Here is a 27,526-nt window from a genome sequence, read left to right as displayed (position 1 = left end):
ACTCAGGAACTGTCTTTTGTTTTCGTTTCTACTTTAGCATTCCATTTTTAACATTCCTTCCTTTTGGCCAGTCAGTTCTTTCCATCTCTCAGGCCTGATAATAAAGAGGGTAAATTAATTTGAGCTTTTTAAGACTAAAGAAATACATAAAGCACACATTCTAATTTCTAATTATTTCGCCACACTGTTTTAATAGTTACTTTGTACCTTTACGCTAGTAATAACAGAAATATCAGACTACAGGAAACAATTTTTGCCATCTAACTTGATTCTAAACTCAGTCTTTCTTTTTTTTTTTAAATAAACTTCAGCAGTAAAAAAGTAATTCAGATATTTAAAATGTCATGATCACAGAGCTGGATTTCTGAGTTTTCTTGTACCTCATCCTAACTGCATCCATTCCTGTCGATGATTTTACGGTGGTTGTAAAATGATAGTGAGTAATAACAAGCTGTAAAACCCATTACCAGTTTAAATAGCTCAACACCTTCCTTTGTATGTGTTTGCATGTGTGTGTTTGTGTATTTTGTGTTAATTTTGTTTCTAAGACAGACATCTTTTACTCAGTCTTGTTGAGGGATTTGACTGTACTTTGGAAGCAAAAGTTGTATGCCCATTTTCTGGTTCAGGTGAGGTTTAGGGTAATACTGAAACCCCCTGATCGTCTGGCATGCAGCTTGGAGAAAACATTAATCTTGAAGTTTGGAAATGTGTGGTTTCAATTTGAGGTGAGGTGTAATACCTTCTCTCCTTTGGATCTGTTTCCTCTTTATTGCATGTTGTGATGAAATTCAGGTTAAAGTGTTCTTATTTTTTAGGGTTAGTAGTCATCTAATTATCCAAATAGACCATGGAGGTGAATGTTCATGATCAGAATCAGAATCAGCTTTATTGTCATTCACACACAACATCAGAAATGCAGTGCAGAACGAAATTACAGTTAAGAACACTCTGTTCAGGAGAAGGACATACGTTACAGACATGGGTTAAACAGGAGTTCAGGTCATTCGCAAGACACTCGCGCTACCTTTTGCAGTTTGGAAGAGAAAGACACAATAGGAAGGATGAGCTAAAAAAAGACTTTGACCCTATGTTTACTCAGAAACACAGGAGCATACGCTTAAAAAACCGCTCGCTCAGTGCAAGTTGGCAGGAGGGTGGGGGGCTTGGGTAAAAACACATGGTGCTGGGGTAGGATGCAGCGGAGCCGGTGATTGAAAATGATGCTTGAAAGGACTAATTGTGAGCTTTAAATGCCTCTTATATGTTTTNCGGATGATACGGGGAGGGAGTGGGTGAGTCAGGCCTTTTAATGACGTATCATCCCGGGAAGTTTTGATTACTGCCGATAACCACGGTCAAACAGCTGGGAATCCGAAAGATAAACATAATTATTTTGGAAGCAAGCAACCTGGGGTAACTGTTGCTTTTGAGTCCTTAACTGTGTCTCTGTGGGGACGAAGAAAAAAAGCCGAATGATCCGAATTTCATGTCCTCCTCGCCTCTCCCTCAGTCTGGAACTTCACCAGGGTGTAATCTACTCCTCACGGGCACGCTGCTGAACAGCAATTCTCGTCAGAATCACGTCCAGTTTGCGACTTATCTCCCCCAACATCTGAGTCTGTGTGTTCCCAGTACGGGAGATGCCATCCATGGTTCCTGACAGCTTCTCACAGGCCCGAACTGCTGTCAGGATCGCTTTCAATTTCCGATAAGCCAGGATACCTCCACAGCCAAACAGCAGGAATCCAGTTATCATAAAACCAAATATGTATAGATCTTCAACATCTTCAATGGAAAGAGGAGCCAAACAGATGAGGTTCCAGCCCCAGGAACCAGCAACCCGTCCGGCAGCCACCATTCCACTGGGACAGCTGCGTTCCCCTCGCTCCAATCTCAACGTGGAAAAAATAGTGTCGATTCCGTTCAGAGACCAGTTGACCAAATCCATAGTTCCTTTTGTTATTCGGATGATAGGTAGAAGAAAGGCTTGAAAAAAATGCTTGCAAAGCAGGAAGGGAGGGACGGGTTCGGGAGAAAGAGCAGAAGCGTCCGACTCCTCTGAAGGCCAAGCAGAAATGAGGTGATGAGGTGACCATCAACTCTTGATCTGCAAAACACATGGGATTAGGGCTGCAACTTTTAAATAATTTAATAATAGAGTACCGTACTCTATCAAACAGTCCATCAACTAATCAAGCACTCAAATAAACATGTGCTATGTCAGTAATTTCTAGCCTTTTTTTGGAAACCCCCGACTTGTATCTTCAATAAAAGATTAGAACTGCACAGACTTGTCCAGGGATAGGATGTTGAGATGTTAGACAGCCTGTTGCAGCTTTTGTTTTTATCATCAGAAGGTGATAAAATGATGCTAAAAACATAGAAGTTCAATGACTCATGATTCCTTTTATAAGAATGTGTCCGCATTGACAAAATGTGACCTAGTTTCCTTTAACGAAGTTACAACTCTGTCCATAAAAACGCACACAAAGCCACTGAATTGTTCTGCACATCATAGCTTAATGTTTGATGCTTTTCTAACTCTGTGTTCCAGTTTGAGCATAATAATTCAGGAAATGAAAGCTGACTGAAGACTTTTGCACAGTGTCGTAGAGTCATTCTTATTTGTATATCTGTGGAGATAAAAAAAATGTTATTGATGTCTGAATATTAATGTGCTCGATACCATTCTCACAAAGGACTGCTTGTGCTGTAATAAATTGTATCGTATTATATTTCCAGGTGCCATGTATCCACCCTCTGCATGGTAATAATATATTTGGCCAATCAGATGACATCTTGCTGACCTTAATGCGCACACACATTTTAGAAGAAAGTGGCTGAAATGCTAACACACATGGAGTGTGTTATGGTGTTGTGATGGCAGATGGTGAAGTGGGGAACGAGAAAAAAAATGTTTATTGCAAGTGTTATTGACAGCAAAGTATTCAACATTATGCTAGCCTGTTGCAGATTTTTTTTATTAGTTTTGATTCCTACTCATTTCCTTCATTTCTTTGAAACCATGCTGAAGCAGGATCAGTGATGAAGCGCTTGTTAATGTGAACTGGTTTTTGTGATCTCTTCAAAGCACTGAAGGACTTGTCTCATTTGTGATTCACATGAAAACTAATTTTCCTTATTGCATCACTGTATGGATTTCATTCAAGATGAGTGGATTATAGTGCAAATAGATTGTATTTGGAGGAAATATTTCTGTAAGTTGTTCACATAACTCACTCACATCTACAAGTCAGCTCCCTTACACAGTGTCTCTCTTGTTCCACAGAGCATTCAGGCAGAAAGGATTGCTATGTAAATGCACCAGTGAATAGGAGTGAACAGACAGGTTTAACGTAGATTATGTTAAACTGCTTGTTAGTTTAAAGACATGCTGCAGTGAATGAAGGTGGGATTAGCAGATGTGCTGCTGTGCCACAGAGGTGTTTCTCTGAAATGAATCTAATCCCCTGTCCGTTAGTCAGTTCACATGTGAGAAAAGGGATAAATGTTTTTAAAAGTGAGCCACAAAAAGGTGAGTTGAGCTGCTGAACAAATAAAAATTCTAAAGATAGTCTCAGTTTTATTTTAAATCAATCTGAATTTTTGTTTTAGGAGTTTAGTAAAGGTTGGGTCCCAGATTGCAGCTGAGTTATTGTTTTTTTTTAATTTGTGTCACAGTGATGATGGAGACATGCAAGTTCACCACAAAATTTACATTTCATTGCCTAAAATTTGCTAAACTGAATGACGACTGGCTTGTGACCGCATGCATTGGCTGGGATGTATCATCTGAAAGGTTTAACAATGACATAAATGCTTTTTACCCAAAAGACAGAAAGACATTTAGGGAAAAGTCTAATTTGGTTAAGATTCAAACATCATAGCAAGTTCATCTTCGCCCTAAAGTAAAACTTTTATCAGTATTTGAGCTCTGTATCTTTGTATTCTCCTTTTCTGTGCCCTCTGAACTCTTACACTTCTCCCCTGTAGGTCACCATGCATCATTTATCATCTCGGTTCTTCAGAAGTTCTTTCTTCAAACCAACACAGACACCCATCTTTCTTGTCAGATCTCTCCTTTTGGTTTTCTTGTCACCAGCCTTTTGTTTGCTTCCGTTTTTCTTTTTTTGGCTTTACTGCTTGTCCTTTGCTTGTGCTAAGCTCAGCCATTCATCATGCACCCAGCATGAGAGTGACACTAGTGAAGAAAAGCATGTGTTTGTGTGTGTGCATGTGAGTATTTGTTGGTGTGTGTGTGTGTCTGTGTCATGGGGCATCAGCCCACAATATCTTAAAGTAACTGTTTTTAAAGGGGTCACTTCTCAATCTACATATGATATCCTGTTCTGGAGCAAATCAAGACAGACATTTACACACTCGCACACACACACACACACACACCCACACACACATGGTTTCACAGCGATTGGGGGCAAATGCTGTCACAGTTCTTAAAAGGCTTCCCGTGGTTAGACATGCTTGAAATGACATTCTGGTTCACTGAAAAGGGGGAGTGAGAGGAGGAGTGGAGGAGAGAAAGACAGACGTGGAGGAGGAGAGGAGCTGAGTTTGTGTGTTACAGGAATAAAATACATTAATGCAGAGACGATATATGAAATTCCTGCGTTTTACCTAGAAGGGTACATAAGCTAAGAATTTTCTCCTTGGGTGGACCTTGAATAGTTGACTGCTACTTTAAATAAACATTATTTTACAACTTCTTATACAATGTGCTGAACATTACAGAATCTTTGGTTACTGCAGGGTAAATTTTGTACAGGACAGGTCTTCAGAGAAGGGGAATCGGTGTGGACTGCAAAGTGCACAGGGGCAGTATCAGGGGAGTGCTATTTAATTAAAGTATTTTTTCCCTTCCTCTTACTGAGGAGCCTGAGAGCCATCAGCGAAAGAAAGAAAGCATACAAAACAACAGATGAGAGCAATTAACATAAAAACAAAAACATTTTGCCTCATTCGTTTGAACTTTAATGAATTTTGCATTTTATGTTAAAAAACAGCTGCTCCTATAGTGTTTTTTTATACTAAAAGCAATGTGTTTGAAGCAGACACATGCACACAGAGTTTTGTCAGCAGCAAATGCCTTAAAGGCAAGAGGATAGCTCTGGAAAGGAAATGGTCTATTAGAGTGTCTCAGCCCATTTATTTATTAGTATGAAAGCCTCAGGGCTGGGTGATGTAATCTCTAACAGCTCCTTTAAAGTGTCTCTGGCAGCCACCTGAACAGCTCTGCATTGTGTGAAGAGGTGTTTTCAGTAGGTTTTTATGTCAAATAGCAGCTCAAAGCAAAAGTTTTGCTGCAACCAAGAGGGAAAACATGGCTTTGACGGATAATTCCAGCCCAGATCGTGGAGTCTGGAGTTATCACTGAGGCCAACTTTAACACACTTTGATTAAAATTTTGTTTTGCATACGGCTGATTCAGTCAACTCTCAAGTTTCAGCTGAAGGTCATTACCTCAAAGTTGTAGTTCAGATCTACTGAAGTTGGGTTTTGTGTAAAAAAAAAAATCATGAACAAATAATATCTTATCTGTTGTAAATAAAACTACTTTAAACAACCTCTGTTTGGAAAATTAGTTTAATTCTGACCAGATTAATGAGTTAATGGCTACTCTGAGCTGGACCAAGACCAAAGTAGATTGCTGCCATCATAAACCAACTGAAATCTAGAAAGAAATTGTGATTTGATGCAAATACTCTTTTATAAACTGTTTTACTTCCTTTAGTTTTACATTACACTTTTATGCTATTTTAAATAGAAGCAGTAGCAGCTAGCTGATGCAGCCTGCGGCTATACAGCATAAATATCCTTACATTTCTGTCAAAACAACCATGTAAGGTGAAACCTAAGGCCACATAAAAGTTAAAAAATAGAGTTTACATGAATTACTTTAAGTGGTTTTAAATTTAAGTTGTCTTAAAACTGTACCCATCCACTTTGGGCTTGGCCTCATTCACACTGTTAGCTCATCAACCTGGTCTGACTTAAACTCTGTTGCTTTATACTGAGGTTCAAAGAGCTATTTATTGCAGGTAACTTATAAAATGTTCATAACCTTTCCACAGATTCCCACTTTGAAAGGTCTGGACTGCCCCTTCATTAGGCTTTAACCACTGAGGACAGGCTCTTTAAGCCTTCTAAGAACAAACACTTGAGATTCACTTGGTTTAGCACATTTAAACTATGTCCTTTTCCTTTATAACTTCACCACTTGAGTTACTGATGAGGGCAAACATCCACGACTCAGTCTGTCGGCTGTTATGCAGAGAAAGACTGCAATCAAAAATTAAGGATCTTCTGCAATAGAAGAAAGCAAACACCAGGATTTCAAAAAACATTGTCATGTGATGTTCTTTCAGTTGAAAACTTCTTACTTGCAATGCTTAAGTTTCTCTTAGCTATGGACGGATCAACACATGAACTGCCAATGATCTGTTTTTTCCACTTGCTCCTTGTTTGCAGAATTCATGCACATAATGAGGTGGAAGTTATCTTTAAACTTGTCAAAGCTCAGAATCCCTCTGCTTGTTTTTGATATCCTTCTCACCCTCCTACATTTTTCTGAACCTCATCTTGCTCCTGTCTGCTCCCTGCCCCCGTTTTCTTTCCACCCATGTCCTCCCTCCATGTGTGTGTGTGTGAGTGTGTGTATGGGTGTGTGAGTGGGTCAGCCCTCCCTAGTAGGAGAGTGAAGTAAACTCCCCCTTTTGGCTCTCTCTCTGTGTCTTTCTACCCCAGCTGGCCTCGCTGCTACCGTCAGACCAGGTTGGAGGACGCTCAGCTCCAACTGCTGCAGCCTCCGTCGATGCTGGTATGTTCAGGGCTGTGTGGACTTTCTCACATTGTGACGGACCCTCAGACTCACAGAGGGGCTTGCGTGCCTGATACTCCCCCTTACCTCTTGCTCTCACTCGTCTCTGGAACATACACACACACACACTCAGAAGGAGAGGCGGTGAGTGTGAGCGGTGGTCCCTGTCGTGTGGAGAGCGCTGAAGGAGAGAGGAGCGTAGAGAAGACGAGACGAGCCGAGCGACAGACTTTACCATGCCAGGGCAGGGAGATCGGCTGAAGTGCTGCCTCTCTCACTACCTCTGGAGCCGCAGTCCCCTGCTGTTGCTCGGATTGTTTTCTCTGCATGCACAAGGACACGGTGAGTTTTCACAAACTTTCCCTGCTCACTGCTGCCCTCGACCTTCTTGTTGCTGTTTTTACTCAGATTGCCACTGGAGCTGCGTTGCCGCAACTCCTTAGATGGAGCCTTTTACACTACAAAAAACTTCAAGTTGTCAGGGTTCTTATTTCTTGTGGAAAATGTTATTTTTCTTATGTTATGTTCGTACTCTTTCCTCTGTTTTGTTTCATCTGTGTTCTGTGCAGCATGTGATGACAGGAAATTTGAGAAGTTAGCCTCAAAGTGCAGCAGCTGAGGTAGAGGTGATCTTCAACAAAAAACACAAAAAGGAAGTTGTTCTTTCGGATCCAATTTGTATGACAGTCATATTTTAAACATTTTCAGTATCTGAGTTATATAAGTTTTACAGCTTTTGTATTTGTTTGTTTTTTATTAAAGTTTAGAATCTGACTGAAACATCTGTAAATAAATAACAAAAAAACCTGATTTTAAAACCTTGTTTAACATTGATAATTTGAAACAAATATGTCAATATTAATTACAAAAGAAGTTGTAGAAACTTGAAAATATGCTGTCTTACCCTGCAAAATTGTAACAATTTGTTGGTCCATCTCTTTTTTTCATCCAGAACAGAAAAAAAAAAAACTTTTTCAAAGTAGATAGAGAAGTCCATCAGCATAGACTGACAGTTGTTGCCGTTAACAGCATCAGCCACTTTGTCTGTGACCATGTTTGGTATCTACGGTGTGATCTCTGAGGTGTTGGAAAGAGATTGTGCCAGACTTAATGCTTTGTTATTTTTAGTGTCGTGATGTGTTTCAGAAAGGTCTAGCTTTCTGCGTTTGTTGATTCTGTTGCAAAGGTTTGACAAAGTTCCATGGATTATCTTCACTGTTGTGCAAGTTTAGCAACTCCAAAGATGAATGACCCAACACATAGCCTTGGGACTTCTCACCTTTCAGTGTTTATCTGAGAACTATCTTCAGGAGTCAAAAGAAAAAGTCTACTTGCCTACAATTCAGCTCACAAGGATTCCTTGTCACTGGTTTGAAAAGTCAGCATTAAAAATATTTAAATGATAATGTGTTGTCCACAAAACATGAAATCCTTTTTAAGTTTTTGTCCGTACACATTTGTCTTCCATTCTTGGTCTATTTTGAATCATTGGTAGCAGCATCTCTGAAAGTAAGCCAACAGTGGCTCAGACTTCATACTGTGCTGAGGACGCCTTGCCTCATCCCTCACTTCTTTCTGTCTTTCCTGTCATTGTCACCGGTCGGCTTTCCTCTTGAGTCAACACTGAGTAACCCCCATGCCCCCTTCCACTGACAAATGTTGTTTTATATTCTATAACTAACTCTTTAAACAAATAGCAGTTGTTTTGAATGTTGTGGAAGTTTGCACATTGCCATTTGCCACTTAAGTACACATGGGCACAAATGTACTGAGTGCTTGAATGTCTTGGATTCATGGTAACACTGACTGCTCTGTCCAAATAGCCACCGAGCAGCTGCCAGGGACTAATCCATATGTTCAATGTGGCATATAGTTGGGTATTGACCAATACGACTTTGCTTTGCTTTCGACGCTCATTTACACTGAGATTTCTTCAATTCTGAGCTCATTTTTAAAACAAAAACCTTATTTCACCCTAGCTTTGTGTTTGTATCTGGTAAATTCTTATTTCTGTTGCTATTTCAGGCATTGCTGCAGTACTGCACGACCTCTTGTGCAGTAATGTAACAGTATTGTAAGTGAAACAATTTCCTTATCTCTGGTATGTGCCAGATTTGCGCAAAATGCTTAGAAAAAATATCCTGCTGAGTTTTATGAGGCTTTAATCCTGCTTCCTCACTTTGATTGGATGTTTGTGTGAAAACAGACACGGTCAGCAAATCAACCCAAATACTAACGAAGTATTTCGACCTTATGTGCCTCATATTTTTAGCTAATTTTATTGAGCCTCTGGACTATAATATTTTGTAAGCATCTTCTGCACTTCCAGTTTAAGCAGATGTGTGTGTGTGTGCGTAGGGAGTGTCTGGTGAGGATACAGTTTTTCCAATGTTGGGCTTACTGGAATTTGACTTTTTTTATTATTTACTTCCCTGCCTGTATAATATAAAATCTAAGTATTATTCTCCCTCTTAATTTGGAGGGTGCTCAACTGATGGTGTTGTAAAATGTGCTGATTCTTTCTGTTTACCATAATAAAGTGTCAATAAAAGGAAAATTGTGTAATGAAAGTAGTTGAGGTAAACAGGTATTTTGAAACAGCCAAAAGTCGATTTGAAATTTATTGCAGAAAATCTCTTTGTTTTTTCAGCTTTGACAGTTTGCTGTGCATAATAACTGAACATGTAATTTGGTTGTAAACATTGAATTAAGTCACACAATCACGTAAACTCGCTCAGAACTGTCAAAGCTGTATTCAGATAGCACTGTGTTAGATGATAGATGATTGATTGGATTGACAACGGGCTCATTCATTGGTTGATGCACAGATGATTAATTTTTCTGGCAAAATATTTTACTCTGACTGCAAATATTTATTTTTTTAAAACAACAACAACAACAAAAGGTATGACAGAAATATGATGCAGGTAGAAGGATATTTTTTTCTTCTAACCAGACTTTATGTGCTTCATTTTCTTCTAACCTCTGTGTTTTATTTGTCTCTTCTCACTTTCTTTCACTTCAAAACCACTTTGCAAACCAAATTAAGGTCTAAACTCACTTCTTAGTGTTACAGTCAGTTTAGATTTGAAGACAGGCAGCAGACAGCTCCTGTGTTGTGTCTGCTTGTGCGGTATGGTTTGCCCTTTTGCATTTCTATCATTGTCTCTGCAGTAAACAACAAAAGGACATTGTATTCACTACTGTACAAGGAGAGAGGAGAGCACAGGGAATTTGCACACTTTATAAATCACACACATATTTTGTGACCTTCCACCTACGCCAGGCTACAGTCCTCAGTGTGGGTTCTGGGAAGTGAAGAGGGAGCGTGATGGCTTACATTTCATTGTCCTTGGTGGGAATAAGCAGTACTGTATCAGTTTTCACAGTCAAAGCTTTGCCAGTTGCTTTGCTTTTGTCACTGCTGTCTAATAAGACTGTTGCACTCTGCAGAAATGTAGGTTTAGTTGAATAAAGGATAAAGCACATACTGTATCTGGTTTTCATTTTTAGCTGTAGAAATCCGTTCAAACGTGTAGACACGGTGTAAAGCTGCTGAGAACCTAGAAGTTGTTTTAGTTAGTTTTAAAGAAATGTTATAGAAAGTTGCCATAGGGATGTGTGCGCTGCATCTGTATCTCTGTGTTTGCACTACCACAGTGAGTTCCATCATGTAATTTAATAGTTGCATTTAAACCACCTCAAAAGAATACAGTTTAGTTTCTATGGAAGCCAGAGTGAAGATTTGTACGTCACTCATTCCTCAAGAAGTCATTGATAAAAATCACTGTTCTTGTTAGAAGCTGACTTCAACATTTTTGCTTTGAAATCAACTTTTTTTTTTTAAAAAGTGTGTGGCACAATGTTTGAGAGCTGACTCATTGTACAAAACTGCTAGCGTTTCTTTTTGCTTCTCAGTCTCAAAGCTTTCTGCCAGGATGTGTTCTGTTCACTTTGTAGAAACTGATACCTCATTAGAACCACTGATGTGCTGGTTGTTATATTGAAAGGGAATGCGTTGCTGCATGGTAAGAGAAATGTATACAGGTATATTGAATTAAACTCACTTTTCTCTTTGATGTATGTAAAATGTTTACCTGAGACACTTTCTGCTGGACAGAGTTGAGCTTTTAAGAATAATATTGTAAATACCTAATGGATCATGTTTAACATGGAGTCTCAAGGTTGATGAAAACATTGAAATGATGGTCATCTTAAAATGACCTCCAAAAGGTGCAGTAAGGGGAAGTGTGGAGAGTTTGGGAGTAAAGGGTATTACATCCTGTAATGGATACAGATCGAGTAACTTCTATCCCCGTCAAATTACCAGTCTAGCGCTGACTTCTTAAGACACAGCTGGAGCAGGGGAAGTTGTGTGGTGTGTAAGATATGAAGGGATAGGGGAAGTTTTGTTTTATGCAAATACTTTCAGAATTATAAAGGTTGGTAAAACATTTTAAACGTAATTAAAAATATTCTGAAGAGTAATACAGGTAAACATTTTGTTTTAAAGACATTTATTTTGTGAGCTACAGTTCTGGTTGAATGGGCTGCACAACATGATAAGTAAAAAAAAGTGATGGACAGATAACAGGTGAGGAGGAGCAGGGCAAAGCTGGCTGTCACAACTGTAGCACACATGGACAAGGGCTTAAAGTTTCCATGCACTTGCATTACCTCAATAAGACTTCTTTGTCTTTCTACACTTAGTCTTTGGAGTTGTTTCATTCACATCCTTTTTGATAGAGCAGGTTTTTACGATTTAAAAGTAATCAATCCTGACATAAAATAAATATTCTCATTGGCGTCTTACTCATGAGATTTTGATTGCAAAAATAATACTAACAGCAAAGTTGTTATTATCTGATTTGGTAATTCACACAGACCAAACAGAGGTGGCTCAGTTCCAGATCAGTGTAGGATTACAGATAATAACCCAGCATTACAGAATCAGCTGAGTAACAACATCATCATAAGGAGACGTGAAGTGATGCATGCACCCTGTCGCCGATCCTTCCGATACACATGTACTTCCCAATTTTAACTTTCAAGGCCTTTACACCAAATAGTTTCATGATATTGTTGCAAATACAAGCTTATCTTTAAGCTGCCTTTGGTTGTTTACACATCACCAGTAGAGCCAATCATATCCTTATAAAAATGTAACTGGCATCATGGATCCAAAAAGTGACAGCAGCGCAGTGGGTTAAAGTAAAGCACTGCTCTCACACCTACTCACCAACTTGGCTCTGTGACTGCCTTCCTTGTCGATTCAAAGGCGTAACAGTGGTGGGTTGACTTCAACCCCCTATGATGCCTTGGTTGTTACATAAATCGCTGGTAGCTCAGAGACCTAAAAGTGGTGTATCAACTCCAGACTCCTGTTCAACTTGAATACATGATGCGCAACAATTAGTTATCAGACCAGTTTGAGAGATGATAGCATGTTGGTGGTTCATCTACTTAAAATTGCTGCTTTAAACTGTTTGTGCCTACAAATTGACAATCAATTAAGGTGAGTTAGTCCAGCTTTGAACAAATGGTGGTTTAAAGAACTATAAAAAACATTAAATAATAATGCATTTTGTGTGAAACAAATCATCAAGCATTTGCGAGGGGACAGAATATGAAGTGGAGTTTTGCATTTCAGTATGACAACAATCTAAAAACAGAGAGTAGGGAGCAGGTGGTCAAAAGCAGATAAACAGGATTTGTGTCAGGAATTTCAAAATGTAAAAAAATTTGTCCTGAGCTACCTTATTAACATAAATGCAAAAGGTCTACAGTACAGACTTATTGCTTTTATAGTATTTGTTCATAAAAAAATGCCATCATGTTGTTTGTTGTTCAGAAATAATAATCTAAAAAATTTAATTTTTTTTATATTAAACAAACTATTTTATCACCTAAAAGCTTTTTTGTTCTCTGCTTTTTGAGTGAAAACCCCATTTTTGTTTAGATTTAGTACTGCTCACTGTAGTTAGAAACTGCAAAGAGATGCAGCAGAGGAAGCTTTAACATTTGAGAGAGTGGCAATGTGGCAAAAAAGAAAAAAAAAAAGAAAATCACCCTGTAATTTAACGTTAAGATTTACTCTTTTACCCAAATGGCTTAGCAATAGCGACAATCATCATATGGTGCAATAGGTGCCTAATGGGTGTCCAGATGGGACTGGATGTGTGCATGTTTTTTTTCTGCAGGGTTGTCAGCCAGCAGCATGTTTGACCAGTGATATAGTTGAGCGAAGGCCTGGAGCCACTGATGGGTGATATGTGACTAAGTTAATGGGAGGCTAATCAGGCATAGGAGACAGTGAGACGCATACAACTGTAAACACACACACACACACACAACCACTCATCACACATGAATACACACTAATGTCCACATTCCACACATTATACACTTACAGAGACTGAAAATATGTTAATATCATTTCACAGCCAACACATACACACACCTGAACAGATGCATACAGGCATCTATGCACACGCTGTACACATATACAGGTTGTAAATGGATGGAAAGGGGCTATTTAAGTCACTGCAGATGACTGAGACACCACATACCATAACTTTTAGAAATAAACACATAGCAGCTTTAATGGTAACACCATCAACTTTGCTTCTACACACAAAGACACTATACACACACCTCTGCTCCTATAGGTGCACTGCAAGGAGCTCACCATACTCAGATTTCTGTTTTCATACTTGTAAATGGAGGTTTCATTTTAGATTTTGTTGATTTGTCATTATGTCTGAGCAATAATTTATGACGTGTTTACATGTGGGTGTTTATTGGTGTTCTTTGATACCACTGCTAGATGTGTGTCAGAAGTGCAAAATAACACAGCGTTTCATGGATATCAAGGTTTAAACAGTTCATAAAATCAATACCAGGCATTTGTGCTGGATACTCTGGCTCTGCTTATTTGATGCTCCTAAATCAAATTGGCAAATTGTTTCTCACAAAATTCAAACCGGAACTGACAGCTACTTGACTCAATGACCATTATAAATGTACAGTACATAAATGGGAGCACAGAACTAAGAGACCTAGAAACTGGCTAAAATTGTAATATCAAAGTGAATAACTAGTTTTATTTGAAAGGGTTTAGTGTTTTTTACTGGTTTAGCTTCCTCTTTTGTATTTAGCCTTTTCTTTATTTTGTCAGTACACATAGTTGACAATTCGTTGTCTTTTTTTTTTACCATAACCGGATTTTGGCTCAACACAGGGGGCTGCATCTAAAAAAAGATCTTTAAGATGCTAAAAGAGTTGTCTCATAATATATTTGTTTATTTAAATTCTGTTATTGCTAGACAAGGCACGTGTCTAGCAGAATTCCAGCTCTTATATTTGCCACGGTCATCAACCTGGCAAGCTCGAGGCCATTGTTTATCAGTTTATAGGAATGGTTTTTGCATACCAACCTAATGAAACAATGACTCACATGACCGTATCATGTGCAATATGATAAAAATAGCTGATAAATTTGTATGACTGGAAGGTGTGTAAACTGTGATTCAGTGTTACTATTAGACTGTTATGTTGTGACAAAACAATTTTGGCAATGTTGATTTTGATGGGTCTTATGATTAAATTTGTTTCAGAAGGTTAAACCACACAAAAGAGTCAGTGTTACATTTTACAGACTACAGTCACAAAAATGCATTTGAAGCATGCTAATATTTGGCTAATGGTGAATATTGTTTGGAAATATTTTAGAAGAATTTTGTTTAAATTCAAGTAGAGATTAATTATTTGGCAGATTTATTTTAATTGGCTGATATTTCCTACTTTTGAAACCAATCAGCCATGCATGTACGTTCTTAATTAATTACCAAGAAAGAAAAAGAACATGCAGTAGCAGCTGCTAAAACCAGCTCATTGTTGCCCACAATTTAGTTTTTTTAAGCAACAGTGCTCTTCTGTGTAATATTTTTAAGTTTCCTAAAAGTTGGTAAATGTGCATTTATTTACATTAAGCAATTATTGTTATATTTTAAATAAATTGGTCATAGAAAAACAAGTGCGCTCTAAGACACGTTTACACCTTTTATGGTAGTTCTGTGTGGACTGAGTCTTTAGAAACAATGACATAGCAGCCTAATTTGCACATGCCCACTAACACTTTGTGCCCTAGAAGCACAAACACATTTGGAGCTGTTTTTGCCCTTTTTCTTGGATCTTATCTCTTTTTATTAAGATCCTGTCGTTATCAAACAATGATTGTGTGCTGAAATGGTAAATAACAGAGGACACTGTCAACAGTATAGTAATGAATGTGTTTTGCGTAAGGTTTTTTTTTTTACAGAACCTGTAAGTTTTTTTCCCTGTATTTTGATGTTTGTAATGCAGACCTTCTCACCACCTAGTGGTGCAGCATGGTTATGTCAGAGTTTTTGTTAGAAAGTGCAGTCATAGATGAACATATAAACAAAGAAAAACAAGTCTAGCCAGAGCTTTAAAATGCCACAAAACTTATCACAAAGGAGAATGACTCAGTTGGCATAAACACATCATTTCATATGAGAAAATGACTCATTCAAGGCGGGCTACGGCATCTTTGTTTTTTTGAAATTGTATACATCTGTGGCTCAATTATTTTTTTGATTATGTGTATGAGAACTACCACTAAAACAAAACACACTGGTCATTAAAATATTTTTCACCATTGCAGATAAACTGTAATCTTGATGATCTCATAAACCTGTTTTTTGAAAGGTTTTTTTATTTGTATTTTTTTATGAAAAATGCTTATAATCAACTTTTATAGATGCAGTATTTTTTTCTGTAAAAGTATAGTACCTATCAAGTCATGGTTTTTAGCAGGTTGCGTGGAACAGAGTATGTTTAAAAGACTACCCTGATACACTGATCCAACACAGGCACCGTCCCTGCTGAGTTTCTGTGTATGCTTTTCATATGAAGCATTCCTTTGTGACATACACATTTGTCTGACAGAAACACAAAAACAGATGCTTTAAGGAATTTAAAAAGAACCACTAAAGCTTTTTGCAGCTTTACAGCATTAATGCAAAAAAAAGACAAAAAAGAGGATCCATCGTGTTTGTACTTTTTTTTAAAAAAATGTTTCTAGTCCAGCAATATTAACTTTATATAGTTCATCACATTGGGTGGTGCCCAATGTTTCATAAACCACAACAGATAACATAGACCACTATATTCTTGAAATATACATAATTTCATGACCATTAATAAAATGAGATCAGTAATTAGTGCTTTCAAACTGTATTGACACATTTTGGAGATTTATCTCTGCTGGAAAGTTAGGGACTACATTTTGACAAGAAGACATTCCACAGTCTTATATTTAACAACTGTGAAAGCTAAATTTGTTTACTATCATCTTCATTCTTGTGTTGCATTTTTTTCTTAGAAGAAACCAGATTTAGATCGTGGCAAAAAGTTTGAATAGGAGAAAGTTTGTGAGTTGCATTACTAACAGTACACAGCCACAGCCCACAGATCCAGCCGGATGCCCGCTGTCTGTGAATTGATGTGGGCTGTTTTGTGATGAGTAGGAGCTCGCAGATGGCAGTGAGAGGGAGAGAAGGAGCTTTTGATGAAGAGCCCAACTGGTTCTCTTTCTCTCTCTGCTCGGCTCTCTCACACCTCCTTCAAGGACCGCTTCATCATTCCCTTGTATTCCAGAGGGAACGCTGATGACCTTCTGGAATGAACTCAGAGTTCCGGCATGCTTGTGTATCTGTCACTCATGCCCCTGAAAGGGGTCTCACACATAGACTCGCGCACACACCCCAGTGGTTGAAGCATAAAGCTGTCAGATGACAGCTGTATAGCCAGAGACGAGCACAGGCTCATTACAGCATCATTCATCAGTGTGACATAATGAAGGAACGCTTGAAGAGCTGTTGATGATGTTCTTGTGTTGGATGATAGGAGGGCTGAATGCAGCAGGCTCCCTCATCACACATCTCGCTCATTGAGCTATTTTGTGCTGTTTTTCTTAAGGGAAACATCTTTTTTTTGGTAAGTTGAGTTCCGTCTGAGCAACAAAATGTTCTTTCTGACTGGCTTCTCAATGATCCGTCTCAACTTGGATTAGGAACGTCCCAACTTTAACCTCTTACCCTCTGTAAATTAGTCAAAGCTTTATGATTTATTTATTCATTTTCAAGTTATTTACAGTCTTGAGTCCATCCCTTGTTTTTGTTTTTATTTCCAAAGGGGCAGACTTGCTTTTAATCGTTTAACCTGGTCTTGATAAATAGTTCTCCATGCTTTCTGAAGGTCTTTCAAACCTTTTCTTTGTACTTATTTTTAGTCCAATACCTGACTGTTTTCAGAATGAATTATTCAACCAGAACAAGGCTCTTAAACTCTAAGGATGAACCAATGTTGCGTCGACTCATAACAAGCAACCTAGAATAGAAACAACTTTAAGCTGGATCTTAAAGTCACTTTGCATTTACAGCCTGTCACAAGGCACAATTTGTTCCCAATTATTTTACTTGAATCTATGAAAAATAACATGAAAGAGGTGATTCCCAAACAACTATTATCTAAAACATGGCATTCAATAATAGATGATTAATTAAATGATGTATGTATCAGCTCATTTGTCAGGTCTTTGTTCATTTTTTTCCCTCCTTTTTTTTTTAAAAAATAGCATGACTTTCAGATACTGTTCATTAGCTGTAGATATTATTATAGGACATCTCTCTCTCTCTCTCTCTCTCTCTCTCTCTCTCTCTCTCACTATATATATATATATATATATATATATATATATATATATATATATATATATAATTCCCTTCTCACCCTCCGCGGGTGGTCTTGTTACCCACTTCCCTTCAAGTTTTAGGCACAAGTTGAACAATTTGTTGTCATGGTCAGGTACAAACACTAGACAGGAAATAAGTAAAAAAGGAGCCAGTCCAAAGACAAACTTTGAAAGACCTCCATAAAGCCTGGAGTGTTATTGATCAAAACCACCTTGAAAGAAAAGTTTGGATCTTTGGAAGCAACATAAAAATACAGTGGGGGTTTAAAATATTTACACAGTATTGTAGATCACTGTTTTATTTTGTCATAGAACATACTGATTGAACAAATTCTGTAGCTCAATATTTAGTTCCTAAATGTCCAGTTGTGCTTGAAGTAGTTTAATTAAAATTTATTTCAGTTATTTGTAAATTAAAAGTTGGAGAGAGAAAGCGCAAAATGATGTAAAAATAGATTAGCAGGAGTGGAAAACAATGTATAACTTCAATGCATAACCTTTTTCTCAAGGCTCCATCATCTGCAAATGACAAAGTGGTGACACAAAATATTGAACGCTCGTTTTCAAAAGACCGTGGTACATTTTCACAATTAAGCCTTTTGGATAAAAAGTTATATCAAAGAAGCAATTAAAATGTGGAAGCACTGTGAGGGAATTCTTTGTCACATACTTCAAGGCCAAACACATGCATGTAGCCAAAACAGTTAGACAGGCAACCTTGGCTTCCCAGCATTCAGCCTGCAGAAACTGGGGTTCATTAACGGATTCCTGCACATGTGGGATGGCTCAGCTCATCTCAGCACTGACAGGAAGAAGGACGTTGAGTTAAGAGCAGGAACTGAATGTACTTAAAGCAGAAAGGCAGAGGCTAAAACTTAAAAAAGTAAACAAGTGCAAAAGGAAAAAAAAAAACCTAAAAGAACTTCTCACCCTTTGTGTTTCTTTTGCTATACAGACCGCACGTCAAACACCTGGGAGATGAAATGCTTGAAGGGGAAGAGTGTTGTCACATGAATGTGTCTTAAGTGGAAGGGGGAGGCAGGGGGATGTTTACAGGGGCTTGGTGAAAAGACCTTTCCTGGTTGGCCTTGTTTGACATGGTCAGGATAACTAATGAATATAGTCCCTCTGTCTCTGCTCTCCTCTGTCTATCTTAGTCTTCATCTTGCTCTCTCATTCTCATATCACTTCCTTCACATCTGTCCCCTCTGCCTATTTAAATACCTTTTTTATTTTTTGCTTTTCTTGTTTTTGTATGCACAAAGCTAAATCTGTTGGAAAAAAAGCTAAAACCTAGGTATTTAACTTGGCCACACTTGTTAATTGTGTGTTGACAGTAGGCTCTATATCCTGCCACCAAGCCAGAAAAAGCCTTTAGGGCAGACCTGAAAGCTTGGACTGGTGTCTTTAAGGTCATTGTAGTGAAATAACTTGAAACAATTATAGTGTTAGTGAGGTGTTGGGAGATTCAGCCAAGCCAAAGCCCGTTTAGACACTGGTGTGACCATGAGCAGATCTCACCAGACTAGTCAATCTAAGTTTAATTTGATAGACTAATTGAACTGATTTTGTATCTCATGATGTCCTTTGAGGCCTATGTTTGTCCTTAAAGATAGGACTGCAAAATCAGAGTTTTTCATATATCTGAAACTGCAAAATGAGACAGGCTCATAGAAAATCTGTCACTCATGCTTGAAGGTTATTGCACTATAAGCACATTCATAAGGCATTCCTAAACCTTACTGCTTCTGGGCTGCAGTTTTTAAAAGTGAGTCACAAATATTTTCAGAAAAATAATTGTGTCTTTACTGCTGTACTATCAGGGAGGTGTCTGATTGCCCCAAAGTTCATTCTGCAGCAGGACAACAACCCCAAGCACACAGCCAATGTCATTAAGAATTTCCAGAGCACAGAGTCCTGAATGTGATGGTACGACTCACGTAGTGCTCTGATCTCTACATCATTGAGTGTGTCTGGGATTACACGAAAAGACAGAAGAATTTGAGCCAGAATCATCCACAGAGGATCTGTGGTTAGTTCTCCTAGACGCTTAAACAAACTGCCTGCATAGTTTCTTCAAAAATTGTCTACCTGTGTATCCAGAAAAAAAAAAAAAAACCTACAATGTTGTTTTGAAGGCAAAGATGATAACACCAATTTCTGAACTGATGTAAAATTTTCTCCTGGAAATTTATTTTGCACTGTTTATTGATGGAAACTAACAATTCAAATTTATATTTGTGAAAGCCTTTTAACTTTACTACATTTTTTCACTAATTTAAACCAATTCACAGTGCTGTAACTTAATATAAGACCGAGATAGATACGGTAAAGTCTCACTCCGGATTACTTTTCTTACTTGATTATTACTCAGAAAAGTCTAAGAAAAAAGCTGTGACAAATCGAGTATAACGACAAGAAAACACTGTCAGAGTTAAAGCATTTCAATACATGAAGTAGCTTCAAATACTGATTGATTTTTGCCATTAGACTGAGACACAACTTTATCTATATTTACATATTATTGCAGTTTTATTACATTCTTTAGCTTTTACTATTTTTAGGTTTTTATAAGATGTCTGAACAGACATTATCTTTCAGCTTAAACTAATACAAACTATTGTGTGAGTACATTTAAGTATGCAACATTACTCTATAACCTTTCCTTCTTTTTTTAGTTCTCTTCCTGTTTGTGTCTCTCCCACTGTCAGCCTTCCAATCGGCCTCACACACATGCACACGGTGATCTGTATCCAGGGATCCCAGGTGCAGGCTGGATGTGAAAGGCTTTGTGTTTTGTCAACAGCACAGCAGCACCTCACATGGCAATCCGCTGGACTCATACTGGGAAGACTGGACAGAAAGTAGAAGATGAGTGAACAGGGTTCGGATAGATGTGACGGTTTTATGACAGAATAGAGAAACAATGAGCAGAGGGAACCTAGGAGTTAGTTTAAATGGGGATTTGAGGTGTATTTACTAATGGAACATAAGCAGGAAATAAGCAAACAATATGGGAGAGGTACGGAATAAAGAAAAACAAACTCGAGGAAGAGGTTGGCAACAAATGAAACACAAAGTGATTTAACATTAGGGAGATGGATGGAGAGAAGAGAGGGAGGAGGGCAGAGTGAGAGAAAGGGTGGAAAAGGCCAGTGGCCTCTGCTCTGTCCCCTCTGTGTGCTGCTAAACTGCCCACCAGTTCCCTGCAGCTCTGTCACTTCTCGTTTGTTAATCCCCCGCTCTTCGCCCCCTCCTACTCTTCCTCGCTCCCTTTCGCTCAAATTGGTCAATTGTTAATGTGACCCCTTTAAACCCCGTCGTCCCTCTTTTTCAGTTTTGCCACCACATTATCTGTGTTTAGAAAGGACAGTGCTGGACTGCAAATTCCAATAATTGAAGAAACGCAAAAGTAATGTTTTTTCAGCACCTTTTCTCAGAAACCCTAACTTATCCTGAATTGTGGAATATTACAAAATGCAAGTAGAGCAATATGTTTTGAGTTGTAAAAATGACAGTTCACATCAGAGGGTGTTTCAGTTGTCAGCAAAAATATCTTTTTTTATTATTATTTTGAAGGCTTGAGAAGCTTATGGCTACGATCAGACATACAGGAGCAACTGTATTTCACAACAGAATCCATTGTAGGAAAATATCACTACAACTGAACACTTTGAAAATCAACCATTTACAATGCTGTAGCTGTTTCTAAAAATACAACATACAGTATTTTATACACGTTATCCAACTAAAATATTCAAAATAAATTACCTAAACACATGCAGAAAAAGACATGCATACACTAAACGTATCACATAACTTTACTAACAGTTTTAGAACAAAGACAGCAACATTTGGAATTGAAATGCAATGAAACCTGAACTTTAGGCTGAAACATGATAGAAGGTGTTTATTTCAGTGACTGAGGCCTTTGTGCTTGCTCTGGAGCATCTCTGCTTGCAGCTGTTAAACATCTGGTCTCTGTGATCATGTTGGAATGAATAAAAATCCCAAAAGCCGTGGAGGAAAGGCACTTCCGTGATTTCTTTTTTTTCCCGCTCTCAGGTGATGAACAGGTGTTCTTTTGAAATGGGATAACCAGGGAAATACTGCAGCTTTGTTTTAGCTCTTCGAAACCGTATGAGAACACATGTTGGAGCATCAGGTGCAGGAGGTCAATTTTTCTTATTTCTCTGTGCTCCACACATGCGCTCATGAGCTGCTTTTTCTTTCACCGCTCATGCTTTTAAGTGTGTCGTGTATTTCACCACAGCGAGTTAGATTGTATTTCTCTTCAGTCAGCAGATAATGTAGAATCATTTCATGATGTAAATGCAGACCATGTTGAGTTAATATTTCCCATCTTTGCGTTAACCTCATCACACACTGTATGTTTACACTAACAGAGCAGATATGAAAGACATTAATCTCTCCCAAGTGAACTTTCATACCTTCCAGATGAACGCAGGATCCATGACATGAGCAGCTGACACAACTATGTGGATCAGTCTATATCAATGCACAGACAAAAACATTGTATGATTGAAACATTTAAGATTAAAAATGCAAGAGAGATTTAAGAGCAAAGGCAACACACCATCCATCCATCCATCCATCCATCCATTTTCTTTACCCGCTTCTCCATTCCGGGTCGTGGCAACAGACCATCATTTTCCCAATATTTATTAGGCACCATTAAACATGAACAAAGCACATAATAGTCTCAGGGTAAACATACACAAGCTCGTAAAAAGCTACTTGGACATTTGCAGGAGCAAATGTTTGCTGTTCAGCCGACCAGAGGTTATCACCCGAGTAAAGCTGAAGGACTAATAGTTTATAACAGCAACCTTAAAGGTGGTTGTTTGACTGTGGAGAATATTAAAGGAGCTTACCTATTAATGTAAAGATTACTACACAAACATGTCAGCTTTTTTTTTCTGTTTCCAGTTGTCTGTGCTACATCACATCCTTGCATACATATAAATATATATATATATTTTTGCTGGTATTCTCTACACCAAACATACACCAGTAGCATACAGTCCAAGGCAAAAGTTTTAAACCAACCCTGTAATCCTTTATACTTTCTTTCCAAGGAGCTAGATACTCTTGTAAGTTTTTATCAATAGCTATTCAAGGTTTCTGAAGGTCTTTTAAATGCTTTTGTTAGTTTTTTGTTTGCTTGTTTGTATTTTGTTTGCTTTTTCACTCATTTTCTGATCAGTCCTTGTACCTGACCCTAGCAACATATTACTCAGTGCGTGTTTTAAAACATGAAGATGGACAAGTGGAGGATAAAAAAATGTGTCATGGATTTAAAAAAAAAATCTTCAATTATTAAAGAGAATCAGAAAGTCATTTCTTTAAGAAATAAGAAAAAAATCCAGCAAAGACCTGAAACATGCATCCTCATCCAGTTGGTCATCTACTGTATGACACGTTTTCAGTAAATGACACTTTGTTGGTACTAATATACCATTTTATCTGTCAAACTGTGTTATTGGAGATATCTGAATCTGAAATTCAGCTAAAGAAATTGGATCAAATTTAGTTTTTGTGATGAGCTGCTGGTAACAGAGCTTAAAGGTACAATTTAAAACCACTTCTCTAATGTTAGAAGTACAATGTAAAGACTTGATAAGTCTCATGACTTTTGCACAGCTGTCGACATTTTTTTCCAAGATGACATTTTTTGACTTTTAGTTGAGCTCATGCCTGTCCCTGTTAGCAGTGCTCTTTCCTCTGCTTGAATGATGAAAGGTGCATTTTCTCTCCTAGCTTATTTCCTTGTGTTTTCTCCTCCTGTTTTGTTCATAGGCAACATATTGGACAGCATGCTTCTAAGAACATCCAGTAAAGAGGCAGTGGAGAGTGGGAAGGAGACTTCTGGCAGTGCAGCTCCTGCTTCATCTTCCCAAAGATTCCTGTGGTGTCACTGTTATCACCACTGCCCAGAAGATTCAGCCAATAACACATGCAGGTAAAGCAGCAAAAACACAGAAACAAGAAGTGAACAAACATCTTTACATCTGTTTTTCTTAGTCAGATTTTGATTGCTGTACTTATTGTGTCTAAATGCCTTTTCAAGGACGGACGGGTACTGTTTTACCATGGTGGAGGAGGAGGGAGGGGTACCAGTCCAGACTGCAGGTTGCCTGGGGCTGGTTGGATCAGAGTTTCAGTGTAGGGTGAGTTGATGACTATAGTTTCATACATTCATTCACTTTTATATGTCTGGCACAAAATTTTTTTTAAAATAATGTCAGTGGTAGGAACTAGAGGAGGATGATTGAATATTGAAGTAAAAGAAGTTTTAAAGTCGTAGTTATGACCTATTGAAGTGGAGTTCTGTGGAATGGTTCCGAAAAACAACATCTTACCTGATGTTGGCAGCTTTTTGAATGGTCTCTGGAGAAATAAAGTTCAATTCTGACTCCAAGCGGCACCAAGACCAAAGTGGGTCGCTGCCACAACTCGAAACAAGTTATGGCAGTTCTTGCAAACACTATTCTATTTATTTCTACATTGCTGTGTTTTGTATCACATAGTTATGTACTTAGAATTTTACACAAACATCAGGAGCTGGTGCTACAGCTGGCTGTAGTACCAGTGCAGCCTGGGGGACTTCAGTAGGAATACTCTTGCCATGTATAATTGAAGGCGATGTAAAGATTAATTTGAAAAAAACAACAACAACAACAAAAAAAAACAACAACATTTCTATAAACTGCTATGAAAGCTTTGAGAATTAAGTTGTTTTAGGACAGCAGCAATCCACTTTGGTTCTGACTTTGCTCAGACTAGCAGTTTACTTGTCAATTTGGTCTGAACTGCACTCTACTTCTCAATCAAAAAGCTAATTTACAACAGGTAAGATAGTTATTATCTATGAGGTTTCCACAGAACCACACTTCAGCGTAACTATGATGCTGAAGTGTAAACTATTTATACACCTTTATACATATTTATTATTTTGATAAATGTAAGATCTCTAAATCATTGTTATTTTCATTGTTCAATAATGTATTGTGTTTTGGACATTTTAACTTTCAATTACAAACTGGTTTGTATAAACGGATTAATTTTAATTCCAGATCAATAGTCAAGTTGCATTTTCAAAACTTACTGCATGTTATCAGGTTTTTACTATACTGTGGGAAAAAATGAAGCCAAGAAACCTAAGATCTTGTTTTTTTTATGGCTTTTCTGTCTTCAGGACACAGGAGTCTCCCATCAGAGGAGATCGTTGGAGTGCTGTACAGATGAAGATTATTGTAACAGAAACCTGCATCCCACACTGCCACCGCTCAAACCACCTCGTAAGTTTATCTCTCCACTTTCATTCCTCCACTTGCTTTTTTTTTGCCAGCTTTGCGCTCAAGTTATTGTGCGAAGATGGTCATTAAAAAATGAGGAATGATAAATGATAAAGTGATGCAGTCAAGGTTTCAAAGTTATCGTGACATTGTCAGGAAGTCAGAGCTGGTGTCAGGGAGTTAATGTCAAACTGTCCTTCAGCTCACCACAGCGTCAAGAGAAAAACCAAGGTCTCCACTGGGTTCAGCATTATACTCTGGGTGTGAGGGAGAGGCAGTCTGTTTGAGTATTTCAGAAACAGTAAGCCAAGATTCCCTGGGAAATCACAGGCCTCAGCAGACGCTGAGGGGAGAGTCATCAATCTGTAACCTTATCATGTGGGATCAGAAGGAGAATTCATTGACGAGGCCGAGGGCTCCCTCTCACTGTCGACAGGGTCTTGAGGGAAGAAAAAGTGCCAGAAAAAAATTAAAAATTGATGAGTGAAATATGATTTTTACATGATTTACTGTAGTCAACTGCACTGTGACTTTTGAGGATAAATACATTAGGGTGAAATATATACAGCTTCTTCACTTTTTTCATATCAGCGGTATTAAAAATGTTGAATCAATATTTTTTGTCTGTTTGAGCTTGACTTTCTTCAGTGTATTGTTGTTTCATTTGTTGCACATTCATCAAGAAAAGCTTGGAAAAAGACAAATGTGGTGAATGTTTCGTGGCTTTATTTATATTCTTATGATGGGAACTTGTTATCGATCATATGACACTTTCTCATTTCTTTTTTAATCTATCTTGTCTAGTCTACGTCGATGAGAAGATCCACCACATGGCGTTGTTGATTTCAGTCACTATCTGCAGCCTTATATTGGCTGTCATCATAGTGTTCTGCTACTTCAGGTGATTAAACGCAACAGTTATCATAAAATCTGTCCCACTTCAGTGCACTTCACTTCATTCTTAATTCGCAGTCTGCAGTATGCAGTTTATTTCTTTTCACAAGATGATTATGTTTTTTTTTTATGAATATGTGCTGAATAATTTTGTTTTGCAGGTACAAGCGACAAGAGTCTCGTCCTCGGTACAGCATTGGTTTGGAACAAGATGAGACGTACATTCCACCAGGAGAATCCCTGAAGGATCTGATCGAACAATCACAAAGCTCTGGCTCAGGCTCAGGACTCCCCCTGTTGGTAAGATACCCACAAAGCACCGCAAGCACCGGTTTCTAAACATTACTGTCACTTTTTAAAACCTACTTTAGTTTATTTTTTTCCACAGATGATAAAAAAATCTGTTGTAATTTGTAAAATTAGAAGATAATTGAAATATATGTTTTTAGTTAGTTTCTACACTACAGAATCAGAGAAAAAGACAAACTAAAAACATTCTTGATTTTTTGAGGAGCTCTTTTACCAACAAACCTTAAACTGATTGAACTTGTTTTTTTTTCCAGATTTTTATAGAAGATAATAAATGAGATAAAACTCATTTCACACACAGAGGTCAGAACTTATCTGAGCGCGACCTGCCCTTTGCTCCTCCTCAGGTCCAGAGAACGATAGCCAAGCAGATTCAGATGGTGAAGCAGATCGGCAAGGGGAGGTACGGCGAGGTGTGGATGGGCCGGTGGAGGGGAGAAAAGGTGGCGGTTAAAGTCTTCTTCACCACCGAGGAAGCCAGTTGGTTCAGAGAGACTGAAATTTACCAGACTGTTTTAATGAGACATGAGAACATACTGGGTGAGTCTGATATTCTTGACCTTCGTGATCCCTGATCTCACTTCTATTTGTGTGCATTTTTTCTTAGTATTATTATTTTTGTCTTTTCATCTAAAGTTCACACTTTGTGTTCTGCTATGAAAACAAGCAAAGGAACATAATCAAAATGTTTACTTCTTATTATGGTAGTAATACCCTTAAATGATTCACATATTATCTAAAATTACATGTTATTAGAGCATAAATAGTTTAGTGTATTTATATGAGCTTGAAATTAGGTAAAAAATTAAATCTTTATTTTTTATATCGATTTTGCAGATCTCATACATATTTAAAAAAAAAAAATTCTGTCAGGAATATTAAATAAAACAAAGAACTTCATAATGACCATCTTCTTTTGCACAAATATCCACACAGCAAGAAGCTCAAGGTTAAAGTTTGATAGAAAAATAAATTATCTTAATAGAAATAAATGACAGTAGAGTCTCTGGAATCATGTGAAAATTGTGAAAATCTAAACATTCCCTGTTCTTTCTCTTCACAGGTTTCATAGCTGCAGACATCAAAGGAACTGGCTCTTGGACGCAGCTCTACCTGATCACTGACTACCATGAAAACGGATCTTTGTACGACTACCTCAAATCAACCACTCTCGACAATAAAGCCATGCTGCGCCTCGCCTACTCCTCTGTGTCGGGACTCTGTCACCTCCACACAGAGATCTTTGGCACCCAGGGAAAACCTGCTATCGCTCACAGAGACCTTAAGAGTAAGAACATACTGGTGAAAAGAAATGGGACCTGCTGTATCGCTGATCTGGGACTGGCAGTCAAGTTTATCAGGTGAGTGTGTCATTGGCATCAAAAAATT

General features: G+C 38.0%; 1 protein-coding gene across 4 annotated transcripts in view; it reads left to right on the top strand.

Moving 5' to 3' along the window:
• bmpr1ba (bone morphogenetic protein receptor, type IBa) overlaps positions 1–27,526 on the top strand; it is a 57,136-nt gene that overhangs the window by 27,843 nt on the left and 1,767 nt on the right. The window contains exons 3-11 of one of the 4 annotated variants that reach the window (XM_017413782.3): positions 6,766–6,838; positions 6,975–7,180; positions 23,436–23,598; positions 23,707–23,806; positions 24,835–24,937; positions 25,739–25,835; positions 25,990–26,128; positions 26,485–26,677; positions 27,201–27,498. In XM_017413782.3, the coding sequence (XP_017269271.1) occupies positions 7,075–7,180; positions 23,436–23,598; positions 23,707–23,806; positions 24,835–24,937; positions 25,739–25,835; positions 25,990–26,128; positions 26,485–26,677; positions 27,201–27,498 (1,199 nt within the window). In that variant the 5' untranslated portion in view covers positions 6,766–6,838; positions 6,975–7,074. Of the gene's footprint in view, positions 1–6,765; positions 7,181–23,435; positions 23,599–23,706; positions 23,807–24,834; positions 24,938–25,738; positions 25,836–25,989; positions 26,129–26,484; positions 26,678–27,200; positions 27,499–27,526 lie in introns of all 4 variants that reach the window. The other 3 variants (XM_017413781.3, XM_017413780.3, XM_037974671.1) reach the window with 3 other exon arrangements.

Source organism: Kryptolebias marmoratus, linkage group LG1 (genome assembly GCF_001649575.2).
Source record: "Kryptolebias marmoratus isolate JLee-2015 linkage group LG1, ASM164957v2, whole genome shotgun sequence".
In the NCBI taxonomy this organism is placed as follows: Eukaryota; Metazoa; Chordata; class Actinopteri; order Cyprinodontiformes; family Rivulidae; genus Kryptolebias; species Kryptolebias marmoratus.
The sequence above is the reverse complement of the archived record's forward strand: the minus strand, read 5'-3'. Positions and strand labels throughout refer to the sequence as shown.